Genomic DNA, 22,412 nt, shown 5'->3' with positions numbered 1-22,412 from the left:
ACTCAGAAAATAATGATTCTCACCTCCACTATGGTCCCTGTTAAAATTTCTTATTATTTCAACTCAAAGGCTCTCTATAATGCTGCCCTCCAACTTCTTATCTGACAAAAAGCAGATAAGAAAATTCCTATATTCTGGTTTTGAGAAATGGGCCATGACTGTATAATCCAGGGGTGCCAAACTGCAGCTCGCGGGACACCTGCGGTCCGCAATCCATTTTTAATTGGCCTGCAGCAAATTCCAAAAATATATTTAGTTTACTTAAATAAACCAGGTGAGGCAATACGTACTTCACCTCGAGTGAGTGGCCTGGCCGTTTGTGTATTTTACCGCATATGGCCCTTGGTGAAAACTGTTGAAAAAAGTTTGGACACCCCTGGCCTAATTATTGCCCTCTGAGACCCACCTGGTTCTTGCTACTTTTGTTTGCTAAGTCACTATGGGATGCCAGACATAGTTAGATTGCTAGGATTAGTCCAAGATGACTCTTTTCTCTCCATATAGTTAAAGAAAAGTGAAGAATTTTAGGTGAATTTAGATTTGACTCTTGGATCCAGCACTCACTAGTTTGATAATCTTGGGGAATTTTCTTATTAAACTATGTGAACCTCAGGTTCCTCAATTGTAAAATGAGCATAGTAATAACTTCTACCTGTTGGGGTTTTGTGAGATGTAAATAAGATGATGTAAATGTACCAACTGGTGCAGTACTTGGCATGTAGTATGGACTCAGTCAACGTCAGCTATTATTACAATCATCCTCGGTTTTCTGCATTAGAGGATCCTCAAAGATGTGGAATGTGGCCATAGGAATCATCAGAACTGTAGGACTAATGAAACAGGAAACGTATATTATTTTTCTACTTTTGGCTATACTCCATAGATCCCCATTCCCTGCCCTCTCCCCCACCCTCCAGGTCTTTATTTCAATGGTATGTGTATCCAATGCTTCATATGTTGTCTTCCTTCCAGTTAGGAAGGAAGTGGAAAACAGAATGAGGACTGAGAGCTCTCGTTTTTCTCCACCTGTGACTCCATTTTAACCTGGGGTTTCCTTTGTGCTGTTAGATGAGTTTTCTCTGAAGAGCAAGTCAAGAGTCCCCTTACTGTAGTCCTTCCACTAGACTGTAGTCCCTAAGGCCAGGAACTTTCTGAAAAGGAGGATTTTTTATGCATCCAGTTGGATTAAGCAAGTTTAATCCAATTTTCCTTGAGTTAAACTGTATAAAATCAATCCTGTACAAATTGGAACAAATCAAACCAGTTCTAAATGGTTGAAATGAATTTCCACAAGATCAAGGTAGCTCAAATGGAATGTGATTGAAGCAGAGAGACATAAAATTGCTTCAATATGTAACTAGGCCAGTTCAAATTATGTTAGGTAAGTTCAGACCAGTTTGAGGTAAGAGGACTCAAACTGGTCCTGAAGAGGTTAAATTTAATGTAAATTTTTTCCCTTTCAAAATTGGCTCTAATTGAGTTAAGGGGACTGAGACATTTTAAGTTGCATCAATCAATTTCTTGTTGGATCAGATAAATGTGAATGGGGCAAAACTAACTGCTCAGCTTGAACCAGATCAACTTGAACTAAACTGGATTCCAAGCAGTTTAAAAATGGAATCAAACTTTATCAATCTAGGTTAATTTCTGAGCTACCTGGAAAAAAAAATTGCTTTAAGAATTGGTGCCACCCAATGCATGTGTCACAGTGGCAAAGACTACAAGTTACCTGCCATCATACATTCTCATATTTTTCTTTATTACTAACAGACCTGCTTATATGGTCATGAACATTGATATATGCAGTTAAATAAATACATAAATATAAATAAATAAATAAATAAATAAATAAATAAATAAATAAATAAATATTTAAAAACTACATTTCTCAGTCTCCCCTGAAAAGAAGTGTGGCAAATAACGGGTTGGTGAATGGGCTTCTGGGAAAGTTCTTTCCTATTTCTTGATGCCTGAAGTGTGGAGGAGATGGTTAGAATCACAGTGCCAAATTGAAACCATGAGTGACACTTGATTATTGCATCCCTTTCTAAGGATGGCAGTGTAAAAATACAGAAGGATCTGGGTTCCTGACAACACGATGGATGTACTATCGATCCATTTGTTACAAAAGTCATCAGTGCCCCTCCCAAATCTCAACACTCACCAAACCTGCTGAAGGCTTTAGTGGAAAGTGCTTACTCTATCTGAAGGCTTCCTGGGCCATGGAAGTGTGGTCAGGATTATCAGGCAGCTAATAATTGTCCTTCGGCCAGTCCTCAACCAGTTAATTCACCAATGGATTACTATCTCATTTTCCTCACCCCGCTGTTGGGTAATCTGTCAGTTATGTTCTACACCCTTTCCAAGAGATCGTGGGCAGGATCCAGCCTCAATTGTCCATAGCATTAATTTGCTCATTAATGTTCATCATGCTGGTTTCCTTCCTTTCTCTGTCTCACTTTACTCCTCGAACAATGTTTCCTGAGATTACCAAGTAAATAGGCTGCTTGCTCTCAAATCCTTGTCTATATCTGCCTACAGGGTAACTGGATGTAAAACATCATCTCTAGATGGTGTATCTTGGAACTTCTTTTGAATAAAGAACCATAAATTACTGTAATGAAACCACGATTATTTGGGTTTTCTGTTATATGCATTAAACCTCATTCTCTCTGCTCCAATTAGCAATGTGATACTTCCTTAAGCTTAAATCCCTTTATGTTATTGGATCTTTTTCAGTAAAGAACTATTGTTGAATACCAAAAGCCAGAAGAGGAATTTAAAAGTCTTTTGGTTGAATGAAGTCTGGTGGCTACTAGAAGAAATATTGAAAATGGTATTCTAAATGCTTATTTTTAACAAACAATTCCCACAAATAAATGGCTTGTACATTGCCAATTCTAAAGTAAATTTCAGTTCTTACTTGAACCATCCCCAGCATTTAACATGATTGGTCAGTCCCGCCTTCCTAAAAAATGTTCTTGACTTGGCCTATGGCAGCTACTCTCTCAGCTCTTTCTCTTTCTCATTGGCTGCTCCTTTTCAGTCTTCTTTGCTGGTTCCTTTTCATCTTGATCTGGTATCCCAGGGCTCAATTCTTGGCCGGCTTCTCCTTGATGTCTACAAATACTCTCTAGACGATAGCATCCAATCCCATAATTTGAAATAAAATCCCTATTACGATGGCTTTTAAATTTATATCTTTGGCCCCAAGTTCCTCCCTGAAGTTGAGACTCATAAGCAATTACTTACAGCATATCTGGTTGACTTATAGACAGGTCAAATTTACCTGACCAAAACCATGTAAAACTACTCTTCTGCACTCCTCATCTCAGTAGATGGCAATTCCTTTCTTATCACTGCCCAGGCTCAGAGTATATGAAACTATTATTAATTCCTCATTTCTCTCTGAATCGTGCACTCCATTAGCCAACCCTATCAACCTACCTTTAAATGCCTCCAGAATCAGACCTCTTTATACCACTTCCTTCACTACGACATTAGTATCAACTATCATGATTTCTTGTTTGAACTGTTGCTATTGCCTATTTGACAACCTAGAGTCTACTCTAGCCAACATACACCCTATTCTCCAAACAGAAATCAGAGTGAGCCTTTGAAAGTATAAGTTGACTCACTCAATACCCTATTCATATTTTCTAATGTGTTTCCATTTAACTCAAAGTCTCCACCTACAGGGCCCAGTGTACTGACTCCCAGATATTTCTTTGACTTCCTTATCTACCACTCACCCCATCATTCCCTCTTCTCGAGTCATGCTTACCTCCACGTTGGTCCTTGGAAGTACCGTGATTACAGCTCTTCAGGCCTTTAACTTACCATGCCCTCCATCCGGAACACCCTCTCCCCAGATATCCTCATGGTTCTCTCCCTCATTTCCTTAGTCTCCACTCAAATGGTACCTTACAGAGAGACCCTGACTAACCAACTTTTCTTCAACAGCACACCTCACTCTCACTTTCATACTATATCCCTTTACTCCCTTTAATTTTCTTCAAAATACGTATTACCACCTGATTTGTTGATTGTCTGCTCCAACTAGGTTGAAAGATTCAGAAGAGCAGGGATTTTTTCTATTTTATTTCCTGCGTATCCCCAGAACCTAGATGACTGTCTGTAACATATAGTAGGCACAACTATCAATGTATTTAATGAGTAAATGAATTATAATTAACCTTTTATCAAAAAAATTATTCTTGACCAGTCAATATCTGATTGGGTATGGTATATCTTGACATTTTAAGAAAAAAAGAATGAGATTTTCAAAGTATCTGGTAGCAGTTGTTTTTTTATTGATCAAGAAACTTTCATCTCTCAAAAAAAAGGCACAACTGAAAGTGAGCTGTGGCTATTGAGTTGTCCATGGCTTGCCTAGTAGATGAAGAAAGACTAAACAAGAGGCAAATCCATACTATAGGCAAATCCATACTATAACTGCTTTTTCCATTTTATTCAAGGTGTTTACTAAAAAAACAGCTGGTAACCTGATCTCTCAATTATTTAGCTAAAATGCCAACCACACCCAATTCACCTAAAATGTATTGATTGGTACAGTTCAGTAAAGAGGAGATAACAGGAAAAGAAAACACTCATTGTGTGCTAATATTGTTTTTTATTTTATGAAACCAAAATTATTGCAAACATCACTTTCAAGAACATTTTAGAAAGACATTAAGACAAAAAGGCAATGAGAAATACAACACACACACACACACACACACAAATACCTATTACCAGAAACTGAAGTAATTCAGAGAAAGATTAAAATGTTCTTTGACCAATGGAGATATTAAGAAATCGCACACTCAAAATGAAAATATGGCTAAAGAGCATACATCTACTTTTTACTCTTCAAAATTTAAACAACACAAGTTAATGATGAAGTATTAAACAATTATTGAATGAGCTAAGTCTAATACTTGAACACTCTTCAATAATTTGCCTTCCAAGTCAGAGCTCTAATTACACTCATAAGTATACCTTGTTGAACTCTGAACCCACAACTCTCAATTATGTTTATTTCTTAGTCAAATAAGATTCTCTTAGAAATCACAACCAGGATCAGAGACAGAATTACAATCATCTACTCCAAGGCGAAATGGAGGAGGTGTTTGCACCGAAAGGCCTCTAATTCCCAGATTCTCTGCCCAATATAAACTACTTAATAGTCTACACTGAAATTTCAAATCTTGAGAAAGGGAATGTTGTATCACCTTGGACTTCATTCTGGTTATTTCCTACAAGCAGAGAGCAAGCTAAGCAATGGGCCTTTCAAGCTAAAAGAGGTGCATCGTTAGAGACGTATATGTCTAATGTCTTTGCCCAACTAATGACATGATAATTTTGAGAAGTAAATTAGGACTATTGCTTTGATTGAAAGGGCCATGCTACAAAGTGTCTGACTTTTATCTTATCTCTAAATAATTTAGAGTAGATAATGGTTAATTTTAACTTTCGAGAATAATCATTTATCTTGCATAAAAGATACATCTTTATAAAGTAAACATCTTATATAGCTTCTCTTTTAAAAAACAGCTTTGATACACTCCTGATGTCCCTAAACATTTGTGCTACCAATGCTACAGCTATATCTTCAAAGACTGGCTCAGGGACCACTGAAAACACAGGCCCCACATGATACTTAAACTCTCCTCCATTCCCTGTCCCAGGGGCAACCCTTGATAAAAACCCATTTTTCACTCCCTCTTTTATAGAAACAGTAGTGTGTAGGCAGCTAAAGAATCCTCAACACTATTCACTTAGCGTTTTGGTTTTGTGGGGCCTGGATGGGACGTCTTTCCTATTTCTCACCAGAAGAGCTGCAATTCCCTATGTGTCCCCAGATGCCCTGGATCTGTAACCCTCCCCACGACAGGACCCGTGACTCTGGGGGACCAAAAGCCACAGCTACATGTCTCTACCTAGGAGGTCTATCTCATCCAGCAGGAAGTCCATATCCTCACGGCAAACTTGAGGGCTGATGACCACCTGGCGGAAGAAGTTGACCTTCCCCCGGTGGGGCTGGTAGCCCAGCATCAGGCTCCCCTTCTTCATCATCCTCTCCTTAATGGCGGGGGCCACCTGCATGGGTGAGAGGATGCGTGGAGGTGAACGACCAGAACAGCGAGGAATTACAACTCATTTTACCCAGTCATTTGATATGTACTGGGTGCCCACCGGCGCGGCTCCATTCCTGTGAATACAACAAGGTCAACATTAATAATAATAATCTATTGAAAACTTATGACATATGAGGACTGATTCAAGTACCTTAGATAAAATATGAATTCATTTAATCTTCACAATAACCCCAAGAGGGAGATACTATTAAAATGCCCATTTATCGATAAGGAAATTGAGGGGCATGGCGATTATATGAATAGCCTGAGGTTTTGTGTTCAGTAAGTGGGACAGCCAAGATTTAAAACCAGGCAGTTTCCCCCAAGCACACACTCTGAAACCTGAACCGTCATGCAATGCTGCCTCATTAAAAATAAATCAGGTGTCCTCTGGGGTCACACTCTCAAGTGGTATATTCCCAAATTTGTCTGAACTAAAAAAATACTCCGGTTCAAGTATCGTGAAAAACAACAACAACAACAAAAACCTCCATAAATGAGGGAAAATACCACAAAATAACAGCCTTGTATTGATAGTCTACCAAAAAAAACACTAATACAGGTATTATGTGCAGTTCTATTTTGAAGACTAACAGTTTATTAGTTTATTAATAGGACATATGTGAAATATAAATACTCTGTCTGTTATTAAGAGGTGTAATGTTACTCCTAAAATTAGGGAGCCCGTATTTTAAAGATTTCCAGCTAACGTGAGAAGAATGGCCCTGATAATCCAAATGCACACATTTTTCTGAAAGTTTAATGTTCAAAGAAATTAGTCTAGTTTAAGAACCACATGAAAAAATGAGTCAATTTTCAAATCAGTAGTGTGACCACCCAAGAACTAGGTTATAAACTTAAAAAAAAAAAAAAAAAAAGAATGAAGAGAGCACTCTTCCTGGCTTGGAAACGCAAGCAAAGTTTTTTCCATTTTCATTTTAACTCTTTAAAAATTTCTGAGCATGTCCTACTGAATTATGTGGAAAGGAAATATAATGCGTTTCTGTCTTCGTCTTCTCAGAAAGATGAGATTTAGCTAACCCAGAAAGAAGAAATGCATACATAAGTAACACCAGGCACAAACGTGCTTTAAAATTCCTTAAGTGACAGGCGTAAACGTCAGTCAGTTCCCATGAGCCTCTTCCTGAGTGTGATCACCCCACACCGCTCTAGTTTTTAAACATACCTATGTTTTGTCAGATACCCCCTGAAGACATGCCAAACTACTTCATTTGACATTCAACATAATGTTGATGTATTCCAAAGCTCATGGAAAAGTTGGGGGTTTTAGACCTCTGGAGATAAGATGTGTTGGACTCAGCAACAGCTTTCTCAAGGGATGTTCAAGGATAATTTGAACTAAGTACATTTTTCCTTCTGTGCTAATTTTGGAACATAAATCTTGCAGAACGTGGAGGCTATGCCTACAACAGCAGAACAAACACAGATTGAATAGAATCTATTGCCATTGGAGCAAAGGGATGGAGTTCTCTCCGAGTATAATCAGACATGAAAAGACATGAGCATAAAAGAAAAATAAAATGTAGAAAAGAAGATGAAGTCAGAGGTCAAGTTGGGGGAAAAATGTGAACCAAGTTCTATAAATATCTGGAAATGTGTCAGACATTTTATTCTGAGCTGTTTAGAGATTAAAAAAACGCCATCTCCAATCTCCTTGCAAAATTTAGCGACACCTATTCAGTGGATGCTGCCAGCTGGTAGCTAGCAGGTGACTCTCTACTGTGCCTATGCATATCTGTTTGAAACTCTTGAATTTGAATGCTCCAAGCATCAGCTGAGCTTTCTTCCAAAGCCCTTTCTGCAAGTATCACTGGTTATTACAATTATAAAATTTAGTGAAATAATCTGTAAGCTAATGGAAGGTGAGTGCAAAAAAAGAGAGTGGTTTCCATAAAAACTAAGTTGAATCCTTTGGAACGACTAGATAAAGGGGAACTGCTAACCACTGCTGCAAGTTAGGAGTGGTAAGAGACCTGCAAAAGTTTTAAGACAAAACCTTGAAAGTCCAAACTGGTTCTGCACACAGATGGCTACCCAGGGCCTGCTCATTCACCCACTTAAAGAAAGTGAGCTGGATAGGACCCACGACCCCTGAGGAGTGTGGTTTATGCAAGCACAGCGGAGGCTTTCTCTCTAATCATTAGACCTCTCTACTCAAGAAAAGCCTCACTTGCTTTTGGAAAATATTTGGAAATCTTCACTTGATGGGAAAAAAACCTTTCCATCAGAAGGTGGGGAAATAAAGGCACATAGATGTGTTTTAAGTGAAAATGTTTAATTTAAATATGCATCACATGTTTCTCTAGGACCATTTGCTTTAACTGATCAATCCTTATCACTTTAGGTAGGAGGGCTTCTAGAGTGGATGTGGATACAAATGGATGTATGTGTGTGCACGTATGTGTGTGTGCACGTGTATATGAGCACGTATGTGTACGCAGGTTCACATATGTGTATATGCCTGTGTGTGCATAACCACATGTGATTTAAACTTCAAACCACCATTTATCGTTTACTGCTCTTAAAATCCTCCTATTTGGTCACAGAGCAATGCAGCACCGTGGTATAACTTAGGCTCATGGCAAAGGCACATTTTTTTAAATTCAAAGAACAAGAAGTCTATTGATGTAAACTGAAGGAATGAGAGAAAAACAATAGCGCCAGTCCTGGGCCTGGTTCACCTGGGACAAATGTCTGGCCAGGAGAGTCACATACTATCAGTGTTAGAGCTTACAGACTGTGGTTCTGTAATTTTTTTTTTTTTTTAAATCAACAATCCTTTCATATTTATCTTCATCCTCTTCTAGGTACCCAGGGCATAACTGGCTCTGGCTTATAGCCAATTTTAAATTTAAAACAGGTATGCTCTTGGCTCAAACCTAATTTGCATTGTCTGTTTCTGTTTACTTTTCAATATCTCTATTGTTCGCCGAAAATGGTATTTTATGCCTTACTTTTGGAGAGCATTAGAATTTTGATTCCAGCTTATAAGGTGTCAGAGGCTCACATGAGGCAATTTTCAAAATAAATCTCTTAGGTTTGCTTTTCTTGTAAGCAAACCAAAAAATACTTTCTAATGTGAATAAAAACGGTAAAAGAGGGCCCCTAAATATTTCAATATAGAGATATTTTTGGCCTTTACAGTCTTCCTCTTGTGTGAGGCCTAAGAATGTGCTTCCATGGACAGAACAATGAATGGCATAAAAACCAAACTTTTAAGCCAAATTTTGTCACTGACTCTCAAAACTTTTAAATAAATGACTAAATATCTATGAGACTCAGAGAACCAACTAAGTGAGGGTTTGTTGAACAATACAGCACACATTTTGTTTATGTATATAAGAGTCTTACGAATATAAGTGTAATTCCTAGAGGTATTTTACTCGGAGGTGAGAAGGGAAGGCCTATGAATAATTCATAGGGGTAAAAAGCCTAAACAACACCAAGGCTGACATTCATTGGATCTCTGTCACAAATTATAACTGTAGTGGTAGTTGTTATTAACAAATATTTAATCAACTCTTTACAGTTTGCAATGTGCCTTCCAATGTCTGATTCCCATGAACTCAAATTAAAGCTTATTTGAAAGAAACCCACGTTTTTGCAATTTAGGGACCAAGAATGTTCTCATTACCAGCCAGCTTATCACCTTTGAACTTAAAAAATCAACGATTTCCCATTTATAAAGGTCCAGGCACAATCCCGTGCTAGGTAACTTGAATAGATTCTCTTTTGCTGATCACAGCAGAGAACAGTCCTAATCTGACAGGATGGAATATTCACAGGGGAAAGAAAATATGCAGAAACTAAATGTGAGTATCCAAATAGCGTCCTTAAATGGAGCATGCATGAAGGAAAGCAATTTGGCAGGAGTGAGATTTCTTTCCAGCTCTCAATTATTTTACTGCTGGTTTTCCTTCAAATTGTAAATCAAGTTCTTTTCTCATACCTCAGTGCACTGTTCCCTGCATCTTAAGTGGAGGAGGATCCTGACATTTCTGTTTGGTTGCACAGGAACTTAATCAACACGTTTCTGTAGGATTGCTGCTTTTCCGCCTTCAGTAATGCTCCAGCAATGATTTAGTCATTTAAACAGAATTTTGTTGTCACACCCCTAAAGCACTAAGTAGCATTTGATATTTAAAAGTTGCTTCAACCCAGGGGGAAAAAAATAAAACAACTCTTTCATTCTGGCCAAGTGCAGTAATTTGATAACAAGTAACTGACCAGGGACCATCATAGCCTCTTATTAAAATAAAATTGTAATGTTCACAACATGACATTTCTTTTCAAAAATGTGTTACATACTTAATATTAACAGCAACACATTTCTTTTGATATATAAAGTGTTTTCTCAAATTAGCCAAGGCATTACGTACATCGTTTTGTAAAATACAATAAACATGAATTACTAAATGAGATTGAGTTACTAAATAAAAGAGAAATAAAAGACATTAAAAAATACGAGCCCGATTTTGTTCTTTTATTTTTAAATTCAACAGTAAAGTGACTCTGTTGTTATAAAAGTTTCTAAATAGCAACTCTTGCTGTCCATGCTTTTCTTATTTTCTTACTGCAGAATGGTATGGCCCAGTTTATGGATCTGTATGGGCCTGGAGACCACACTTGGAGGAGTGATGCTCTCTTTTAACTGCCTTGGCTCCCTGTGGGTGTATATTATTTGAGTCATGAATCTTGTTACTTTGCATACTTATTTCTGCTTATTGGCATGGTCTCCATTCCATTTTGAACGGTGTTTTGTACCGCACCACACCCCTGTGCCAGAGTTTACCGAAACGTTTCCCAATGGTTAAATCTTGGAACTGCTTCAGTTATGGTGGCATTTCAGGGAATCCATGGACCCAGTCATGAAACTTCTAAATCAGTTCTTCAAAGTCTAGTTCAGAGGTGATAACAGTAAATGATTCAAAATGTCCGAAACTTCGGGATCTTTATACAACTTTTCCCATCATTTGCTATGAGGGTGAAACAGTCACATTTTTCATCTGTAAACACGAGGCAGCATAATATCCAGGGTGGCTGAGAATACAATCCCATAATTAAAGGAGGTGTTGCTTTTGTAGCAAATACGAGGGAAAGGACTACATAAATTTCCACCATGACTTTAGACAGCAATACCATTCAGAGCTTCTAATAAATCCAGAGAGATTTGTGTTTTACTAAATTCTCCTCTAAACCATAAACCATGCTCCTCAAACTACAGATTTGAGAGTTGTCCTCTCAATTTCAGTTTCATTAATCTACATGCCATTTTCTCCAAGGAAGCAATGATTCTTTGAGGAGTAGGAGGCTAAACTCATAACGATTTGCAAATCTTGTGGGTAGAACATGGGGTGGGCAGGCAGAGAAAAAACTGAAGAATAAATTATGAGAGTTCGATTACAATTAACATTTTTCTCTAAGATTATCTTGCCCAAAAGAGAGTTGTATCAAATGTGGAAAATTACGTACAATATTTTTTCTCCCTATAAAAAGTCACTTGAAAGAGTTTTTAATTACCCCATATCTACACTAAACTTCATACATATTTGGCCTCTTCGGTATTCTCCAAAAGTTTATAGCCATACCAAAGCTATTCATTGCAATACATGGTTAAGCAAATAAACACTGAGAAAGCAGTATAGTGGGGGCTAATTCAGCTGCTATAATTGAATGTTAGTTGTTCTACATCTGAGGTGGCAAACTTTATTTTTCTATAAAGCATCAGGTAATAAATATTTTAAACTTTGTAAGTCCTACAATCTCTCTTGCAAATACTCAAGTCTGCCACTATAATAAGAAAGCAGCCCTAGACAATATATAATCGATTAAGCATGGCTGTGTTCTAATAAAATTTTTAGGGACGATGACATTTCATATCATGTGATTTTCACATGTCATAAATGTTATACTGCTTTTGATTATTTTTGATTCACTTAAAAATGTTAAGGCCATTTATAGCTCCTAGGCTACACATGAATAGGTGAGAAACCAGAGTTTGCTTTGGATACCATATACTCACTCCCTGGTCAAGATGAAAAAAATATGTTGTGATATGTAAAATGCACCCACTTAAAGGAAAAAGTACATAGAAAATTATGTTCATTGGGCTTCTTTCAGAAATTCTGCATTAAGCCAAGAAATGATAAAGGCCTTTTTGACTCTTTTTCTTCAGCAGAGCATGAAACTAGAGCCACAGATGGGTGGGCGGGGTTGCCGCTATGACTTTCTTTCAGCACAGTTATTCTCTTGAACAATCACAAAAAGTAACTTGCTTTATATTCTTTCTTCCGAAATCAACTGGGTTCCAATAAGCCCCACCCTCCATGTTAACTTGAGGAGGGGTCTCCTGAGTAGGATATTAAAATCTAGCTCGTGGAAAGAGTTAGCATGAAGTGTTCACATTTTACACCTGGCACCCAACCCAAAACTGTTTTCTGAGACATAAAATACTACATAACTCATTTCCTCATTAAGTCATTTTTTTTTTTTTTGTAAAGTTTGGGAACCTCTCAGATGTTCTGGGGTCAGATAGAGATGCAATGTGAATCGAGGTGGGGGTCAGAATTCAGGGCATAAACAGCATCAAGGAACAGAACCTAAATGGAAGGATTCCAGTCCAAGAGCACAATTAGCATGTCTAAACCAGTCAGAGACCTTAGATGGGGCTTTCCACATTCCTTCCTTCCTCTGAGACAGGTACAGTTCAGTGCAGTAGCAGTCTAGGAAGCAAACAGAGTTTCCCCTGCCTCAGTGAGCTCAGGAGACAGTCCACACAATTAACCATCTGAGAAAAGCTACCCTGGAAAAAATGCCCAGATCTGCAGATATAGAGAAAAAAAGATGTAATTCCTTTATTTGTTCATTAATTCCCCTGATATTTATCTGTATAAATAAAACATCATGATGGTCCTTTCATGAGCCAGTGAATGGAAGGTCATCAGAATACTCATGCTGGATCATAAAGTCTAAACAAAGATTTACATCTTTTTCCTTTTAGCATCAAAGTTTAAAGAAAGTATATCCTCCAGTGGAAAAGTGTATTTCATCAATTTCTGATCATGAAAGAGCTCAATAATATGACACATAATGGGGATTTCCTAAAACTTAAATGGACATTTTTATCTTTAAACCAGGTATCTGGGTTTCCTGTAACTGCACATAAGAAGTGGCTTTTCCATTACACATATAACTCAGAAGATGGAGAGCTGAAGTGGGTTTTGAATTCAGCTAAATGCATACCCTCCAGTTTATAACCTCTGTGTTACCCAGGGTGGTGGTTGTTAAATGAACAGCTGTTGAAATAAAGTATTCCGTATGGTCTAAACATACTATAGTCCAAAGGAGAATGATTTTTTTTTCAGTCATATATAAAAAATTCTTTGTGGTAATGGTTAGCTTCACATCTTTAAAATGTAGTAAATGGAATCACTCGACACAAATGAAACAGTTGTCACCTTACTATACAGAAACCTTTCCTTTGTATTTCCAAATACGTTTGAATAATTTGTCTCATGCCAAATGTGACATTCTATATAGAATAGGCATTTGGCCTCCCAACACAGTTTTATTTCGTCTAAAATTGTTATGAGGTCACAGAACAATTTTTAAATTTTTTTGGTTATGCCTGAATATATAGGCAGTCTCCACCTCTTATCAAGGAAGAAAGCAGTACCCTCCAGACAATGCTACGGCCCTTCCACATTTTTTAGAGTGTTTGGCAGTATAAAAGGGGGAAACTATAGCCTTCTTCATGTACGTCCTGGTACCTTCTAAATCGCTGCTTTTATTTATTTTATTTTTTCTTCCCGATTGTGTCTTAGGTAAAATGATCCTATTTCTCTGTCATTTCATCAAGTTACACATTTTCCTTTTGGAATAGGAAATAGCTAAAGAATGCTGTCTTTTGTGGATAATGACAAGTGCACTAGAGGCTGATTTTCTCATTGCTTTGCATAACAGGGATCATATTATACAATTTAATGCATTACCTTCTGGGGCAAATATTTGTTGATGCAGGATTTAGAATATTTTCTTAAAATCCAAAATAAAATTAAATTATTAAATATGTTGTTTCTCTTACTTTTTTTAAAGTAAGTATTTTGGTCATATAGCCCTAATAACAAAAGAGATGCAAATGTTTATAACAACTTTATTCAAAAACAACACAGATGCCCTTCAGCTACTGAGTGGATAAATAAATGGAGGTACATCTCTACCATGGAATATTACTCAGCAATAAAAAGGGATTAAACTATTGGCGCAACATGGATGAATCTCCAATATATTATGCCAAGTGCAAGAAGCCCAACGCAAAAGGCTGCTTACCATATGATTCCATGCATGTGGCATTCTGGAAAAGACAAAACAACATGCATGGAGAACAGATCAGAGGGTGCCAGGGTTTAGGGCTTGAGGAGAGGATTCGACTACAAAGAAGCAGCCTGTGGTCACTGTTAGAGGTGATGGAACTGTGCCATGTGTTACTGCGGCGGTGAATTCATGACCATTGAACCCTAAATTCTGTCCAAGGCTGGGCCTTTACCTGATTTTTCTCTGTAGTCCTTAGAGCCTGATAGAAAGCCTTGCCAGTAGCTAATGCTATGCACTTGTCAAAACTCACAGAACTTAAGAGGTGGCTTTTACTTCTATATGAATTTTAAAGTGAACAGATGAATTGATTTAAAAAATCAAAAGAGGTCCTGAGAGAACATGAGAGCAGATGAATAACTGGAGCTCCTAGTGCCCAGTTTCCTTATCTCTAGGCAGGAGATAATGATAATAGTACATTACTTCTTCATAAGATGGATAAAATATAGACTATGATATTGGAGGTGCAGCATGTAATGCTGTGGACAGATAGGACATTATGGAGATTATTCTTATTCAAGAGAAGTCTAGAGCACAAACTCTAGAAAGGACATGGAGCTCTGAACTGGGATGTTTCTTTCTAGTTCTGCCACGAATTGCATGTCCTTAAGCAAAACACTTAATTTCTCTGTAGGTCTGAAATGATAAGGGTCCACCCTTAGGTGCAAAGAATGATGGTATTTTGGACACGGTGACACTTGAAGTTTTTCTTCATGGTGGGAGTGTGGACCAATGGAAACTGTACCCCTCAAGGCTTTTTGGAGGCTCTACAACACATCAGATCAAATATTCAAATGCACCTACCATACATATTAAATGTAATTCACATGTAATTGTAGAAGATTTCTGTTGAACTATGGTGACTAAGTTAATATAATCTTTCATTATGTTTGATTTTGCTGTATTTCTTTTATATTTCAGAGCCATTTTTTAAAACTAGCAAATATTTTTATATGCCCCTATTCAATTCCTATGACCCCCGTGCTTATTTTTCCTGATAGCTAAATAAAATAGCTTGCTTTATACTAGTGACCAAATATCCAATTTCCTCAGGACAGACTAAATTTATACCTGCAATTATCAATAGAACCCTTTCTCTCTATTATAAGTGAATTTAGATGTTAAGTTATATAGTTTAGACTAACCAGATATAGACCAACAAACCAGGGCACCAACTCCTGAAATTCTATGTGACTTTGGGCAAATATTTAACTCCTCTGGGACTAACATTCCTCTTCTATTAAGAATGGATAATCCCTTGTAGGATTGTTATGTGGACTAAATCAAATAATATATATGTATGCAGCAAGCATAGCATTTGGCATCTGCTAGGTACCTAATAATATGAACTGGTATTACTAATTTCTTAAAACAAATTTGTTTTTAATCAATTTACCCCTGGTCTTTTATTACACTACTCATTATTATCTCTTGAGACATGAGCATTTGAAAGTGTTGTGAAAACATGACTTGTGATTTATTCTTTCTCTCAAAAGCATCTAAACTGTATTTAGATAATTCTAGCAGCTTTAGAAATCAAATCTTGTACCTCATGTATGCCACTTCTCTATTAATCTTCTATTTAAGTTCCAAGCTTTTCCCAACATTGACAAAGTAAACTTGTTTTCCCTTTAAAATGTAAGACAATTGTTGATCATCTTGGCAGTTTGGTGGGGGGCAGGGGCCAGAGGAGGGGAGTGAAGCTTTCTATTGAAATATATTGTGTGCAGGGGCGAGTTTCTACTGTATTCTAGAAATGTCTGTGTTGTGTGTTTTGTAAGTGTAAGTATTTTCCAGAATACAGAAATATTTTATAATTAAAAATTCACTTCTTTGGATATGTGAAAAGTCATATACTGAAAAAGTCATTTCTCCCAATATTCATGAGCTTGTGACCAAAACTGTACGATCTCTTTGTGCTATTCTGGCACTTACAGTTTTATCAAAGGAACCCTGTCGAGCAGTATTAGGTGCTTCCCAAAAGTGCCTGAAGATGCGAATCTCCAGCATCCACTAGAGTGAACCTCAGTGGGATAGTGCTGGTGGTCTATATATTTTTACCAGACACCTCACGTTCTTGTTTTCATTATGCAAGTTTAGGAACATGGAGAACGACAGCCTCTTAATGACAACTTTGAAAGGGGTCATGGTGGGGTGGGAGATGAGGGGTGTTTTAGACAGGAAACACAATTTCAAGAGAAGATTGGGAATCTCCCTTTCTCAAACCGCTTATGTCAATGTTACAATAAAGTAAACAGTGACCTTCAAAGAAGTTGCTGGACAACTTTTCTGTTAATCATAAAACCTGATAAAATGTTCACAACACTGAACCATGGCTCAGGGAACAATAAAACTCTTTGCTTTGATTGCCTGAAGAATCAATTTGCCTCTTTCGATATATTTTCCACCATCCCTTACCTGTTCAATTTGTCTCTTACTCCTTTGCAAAATTCTCAGTCATTTCCCCTGATATATGCCCCCTATAATTTAGAGGTGAGGCTGCATTGGTATAAGTCTCCCATGCTTAAATCATATAAACTTGGTGGTCTATAGCCCATGAAATCATATGTATCTAAGAGATCACTTCAGCTTGATAGATCATAGGGAAATAGACTGCACTTTGACTGGACATACCTTTTCTCAAGTACAGATATTCCCCCTTATTTTCCTCCAGAATATATCTCAAAACCAGACACGCACAAAATAGAACAGTGCTTCAACATAATAGAGCTTCCCTGTTTTACCCTTTCCAATGCAGAAGAGCAAAGCCACAAAAACAGAGTTTAAAATTCCAGAAAGACTAAAGAACAACAGCTTCACATTTGGTGTTTACAACGTAGAAATGACGATGACAGCAATTCCAATAAACCTAATGTCGGTCATATATTCAAGGCAGCCGAAATGAACAGTCATAAAAACACACCAAACTGAACTGAACGCTTTAGCTGAAGAATGGACACAATAAACATTTTACACACTCTATAAAGCAAAAATTTAATACTCAATTGTGTCACAGCAGCCATCTCTGCTAATAGCATCTCACTAACTGTTGTGGGCCAACTCCCAAATTTTAGCCCCCCTTGAGAGATTCCTACCTTGTTCCTTTAAGGGAAAATTATTTGAAAATTCTCAGCCGGGGTGGCACCGACCCTCCAGGGGCATTTGAAAAGGAGTCTAAGCATTCTGGATTGTTACAATGATTACAGGGGGGTTTATGCATTCGTGCGTGAAGATCAAATGTGCCAAACACTTCACAACGCTTACACTAAACATGCCCAAGAAAGACTCATGTTGCCCAAAATGCTACGGTGGCCCTGTTGAGAAACACCAGTCAGGAGCCCCATGTGCTCCAGGCATGTGGTCTACACCTCGCCTTGACACCTCTGGATCCTTTCAGTGTCTCTCACAAGTTATCAACCTTGCATTGCTGACTAAATTGATGGGTCCGCAAAGTAAATGGGACCTGTAGAGACAAGAAGTATTTATACTTTTTTTGTTGTTTCTCTTAGATTCTTTTTGTTCTTTTATTTGTATTTTTTATTTTCCCAGCTTTATTGAGGTATGATTGACCAATAAAAATTGTACATATTTACAGTGTACAATGTGATGTCTTGATATATGTATGAGGTCTGACAATTAAGTTCGCAAACTTGTTGCAATGATGTTGCTAACCTTTTTTGATATCAGAGGGATTATTCATTAGGAATTTGTACCAAATGGACAAACAGTTAACCAAGTTTACTATTTGGAAGTGCTGAAAAGGCTGCGTGAAAAAGTTAGACGACCTGAACTTTTCGCCAACAATTCATGGCTCTTGCATCACGACAATGCACCAGCTCACATGACACTGTCTGTGAGGGAGTTTTTAGCCAGTAAACAAATAACTGTATTGGAACGCCCTCCCTACTCACCTGATCTGGCCCCCAGTGACTTCTTTCTTTACCTGAAGAGAAAGGAAATATTGAAAGAAGACATTTGGATGACATTCAGGACATCAAGGGTAATACAACGACAGCTCTGATGGCTATTCCAGAAAGAGTCCCAAATTGCTTTGAAGGGTGGACTAGGCGCTGGCGTCGGTGCATAGCTTCCCAAGGGGAGTACTTCAAAGGTGACCATAGTCATATTCAGCAGTGAGGTGTGTAGCACTTTTTCTAGGATGAGTTTGCGAACTTAATTGTCCAACCTCATATACATTATGAAATGCTTACTCAAAGACCCTTAATGTGTTCAAAGAGTATCACTCAGTCCAAAGGAGAAAATGGGACAATCTCAGGCTTCTCTCCAGGTCCTCTGGACTGTGGTCCAGTGTTTCTAACTACACATCCGGACATTTCAGCAAGGACTCGATTTGGAGGCCCTCAGGTTGGTCCCAGCACAACTGCCGACTATGGTGTGGGTCCGGTTCCCTAGAGTTTAGCCACACAGACACTGCACTCACATCTCACCCACACCCTCAGTGACATAAGAAGCACCTGAAAAGCATTCTCAAGATGATGAAAATTCTGATTTCTTTTCCCACAGGTTTTCTCAGGGTAACTTTCCCGGAGAATACTATCCTCTTTCAATATTTGGCAACGGACAATTAGAAGCTGAAATTCTGTCTTTGGACTCATTCCATGCCAACAAGTCTCTAACAGCCAGTGAGGCTGTTTGGGGCATAAATGCGAACCCCCGATAGCGGCACAGGCACAGATGTGGGAGGCGGTCCCAGTGTTGGCACAGCAATAATTTTAAGGTGCAGAACCTGTGTATTAGATTTGGGAGGCTTGGCTTTCTGAGTAGCAGAATTATTGGTTTTTAGCGTCCATTCTGGGGCCTGACAAGGCAAGGAGTAACAAAGGAAATAATCCCACAGTTCATGCTGCTACATCCTGACAACATCTTTCTCTGCCAATGCATTTGAATTATGCCTCCGTGAGAGTTCCACCAGCCTAACCCCACCCTCCTGCAATCATCTACCTGCAAACTCCTACCTGCATCTTTGCCTTGTTTATAGTTTTTTTTTTTTGCATTGATTATTTGTTTCCAGAGTAAACTGAAGTCCAAATTGTCTTTTTGACCTTTGTGGGTTGAATACAGATGTCCATTGTGCATCCAAGGGTTAGCTGCACATATAGGATATACTCCCACTTTTCCCTATGACTTTTGTTTTACGTCTCAATTTATAAGTAGTTCTCATATCACTGCATGTCTTTATGCAGCTCTAGTGCATCCTAAAATGCCTGGTGTTTCAACCACAGAGGCCAAAGCCTGAACTCTTAAAGTCACGTTTCATGTACCTTACGTTACTTTTTTTTTTTAACTGAGTCAAAGAGGCCTACCATGAGGATATTTAAAAATAATTATTGTTCCTGTATTACTCATAAAAATACTGAGAAAATGTTAAGTGTTAGGTGTTCCTCGTTGAAATCTGTATAAATACTCATAAAGGGTTTTTACAATTAATGCTGTAAATAGTAAGCAACAGCTTTTAACACCAACCCAGACAGTTTACTTCAGTAACAAAATGCTTTAGGTTGCATGTTTTGAGTAATGTAACAAAAGTGAATTATATACTCTTCCTTATGGAGCATGCTCAACACTTTTTTTACCTAGTGCCTAAAACTGGAAGTTGCTTTTGCCTCAAAGGCATGGTGTCCCAACTGTGTTCCGGGGGCTACAGGCTACAGAGTGTTGCAGTGGGGAGAGGGGTTGCCACAGGGGGCACAAAGGAGGCCAAGGGGACAGGGCCCTATTTGGCCTAAACCAAGCTCCACTTCACTACCCTATATATTGGAGTTCTATGTAAGAGTTTGACAATAAGGACTCTGCCATTTAAAAGACCAATTGTGAATTAGATTGAAAATGTATTTATTATTATTAGTCAAGATCTATCATCTTGGAATATCTGAAAGATAGCCCTCAAGATGCTGATTAAGGCAATTGTTCCTATGTGCCCCGTCTAAGGGAAGAAAGGGGCTCTTGGAGTCTGCCATTTTTGAACAAGTTGGGGCAAGGGGTTACAGAAAAGCATGCTGCTTTGCTAAAACCATGCTTCTTTTGCTTAAGAGTTAAGAATAAGTCATAAAGTCAAATTACGTTCAAGTATAATAATAATAAATAGCCATTTTGCATAATTGAATCTCAAGTCTGTCTCCAGTACAGCTGCGTAACAAAGCCATATGGACTTCCAATCAAAGGGCTCCTTTGCTTTTCTTAGGCAATCATTGTTCCATTCCTGTGCTCTTACACCAAGTCCCCAGGGTTCCAACTTAGCCACTGGCCATTTGAAAGTCTTCCTTTTGTGAACTGTTTGTTTACGTTGTCCATTTTGGGAGATCATCTTTTTCTTACTGATTTAGAAGAACACTTTATTATTAAGAACATTAGCCATCTGACTACTTTACATGTTGCAAGTTATTTATCTGCTCTTAATTTTGTTTCTAGTTATTTCATGTACAGTTTTACTATTTATATAATCAGACTTATCAATCATATATGTATATTTTTTTTTCCAATATCGGTGTTATACTTACAAAGCCTTATCCACATAAAGATTAAATAATCATTTGTTTTCTTCTGATTTGATTTTGACACAAAACTTTTAATCCATTTTAACATTCCATTTGAATCGTGCATAAATTAGAGACATATTCCTCATACTCCCACATTCAACTCAGTAGTCTTAACACTTTTGATGGAATAAGCCTCTTTCCCCAGCATGTATTGGGAACAGGTATGATTCCTATGAATACTTGGATCTCAGATATCTATCCTGTAAAATTGATATGTCTATTCTTAGAGTAATCCAAGCTGTTTATTTATTGAAATCTATAAGATAACAAAGGAATCCCTTTGTTAATAATCATCCTTTTCAAAATCTTTTTATCTATTATTACTCACGTCTTCTCTTAAGTGATATCTAGAAACACTTTGAAAAGTTAAAAAAAAAAAACCCTTCTGTTCATATGATTAGAATTATATTAGGCCTATATATTAATTAGGGAAAACTGGTCTTTTCATCTATAGAATTATGGTGGCTTTCAATTTCTAAATGAAGTGGTTTTAAAAAATACAGCTGCACATTCTTTGGCACTCCCTCAAAGAGATTTCCTGAACTGGCAGGTTAGTTAGCAGTAGGATGCAGGGGAGGCTGCCTGGCCTCCATGGCGAGGTCAGGAGAGGTGGGGAGCAGTGGCCAGCTGTTCCTTAGGACTCTCACTTTATGAAGTCCAACTACCCTGAGCCCACCATGCTATATATTAAACCCCAGGCCATCTGGAGAGGCCTCATGTGGGTGCTGTGGTTTATTGTCCCAGCCAAGGGCCAACATCAATCATAAAACATGTGAGTGAAGATGCTTCCAGAAGATTCCAGCCACAGCCATTGACTCACCCTCAGCTATTTTAGTCTTCCCAGATGAGGCTCCAGACATCCCCTTCCCTCTGTGCTCTGTCTGAATTTCTAACCCACAGAGTCCATGAACATAATAAAAAGGCTCTTTAAAGCTGCTACATTTGGAATAATTTGCAAAACAGAAATTGTTACTGGAACATTAATTTTTTGTGTGTGGCCTTAAAATTTTTATAGTTTTCTTCTATAGGTTCTATGCTGAAGTTAACTCTTAGTTATTTAATATATATTTTGCCCTTGTGGTGATGAAATTATTCTGACTGAAAAGCTGCCTTCTGACATCAATTTCAATTTTCTAGCTCCTAGTTTCTTAGTCTTTATGTAAGAAAAAAAAAACTTTCTTCGATATTCCGCTTTGTACACCTGCTATAACAAATTTCTAGATGATTTTAATTTGATGTCCTTGGGTTTTACAGATACATAATCACACAATCTAAAATGAATGCATTTGGGTCTTGTCCTTTTAAATATTTAAAGCTAATGTCC

At 37.8% G+C, this 22,412-nt stretch overlaps 1 protein-coding gene across 1 annotated transcript in view; it reads right to left on the bottom strand.

The window, feature by feature from the left end:
- Nucleotides 1-4,613: 4,613 nt before the first annotated feature.
- Nucleotides 4,614-22,412, bottom strand: part of GADL1 (glutamate decarboxylase like 1) — a 157,763-nt gene continuing 139,964 nt past the window's right edge. Inside the window, exon 15 of the mRNA XM_019745229.2 lies at nt 4,614-6,102. Within this exon, the coding sequence (XP_019600788.2) occupies nt 5,929-6,102 (174 nt within the window). The 3' untranslated portion in view covers nt 4,614-5,928. The remainder of the gene's footprint in view (nt 6,103-22,412) is intronic.

This window comes from Rhinolophus sinicus, linkage group LG10 (assembly GCF_036562045.2).
Source record: "Rhinolophus sinicus isolate RSC01 linkage group LG10, ASM3656204v1, whole genome shotgun sequence".
NCBI lineage: Eukaryota > Metazoa > Chordata > Mammalia > Chiroptera > Rhinolophidae > Rhinolophus > Rhinolophus sinicus.
The sequence above is the reverse complement of the archived record's forward strand: the minus strand, read 5'-3'. Positions and strand labels throughout refer to the sequence as shown.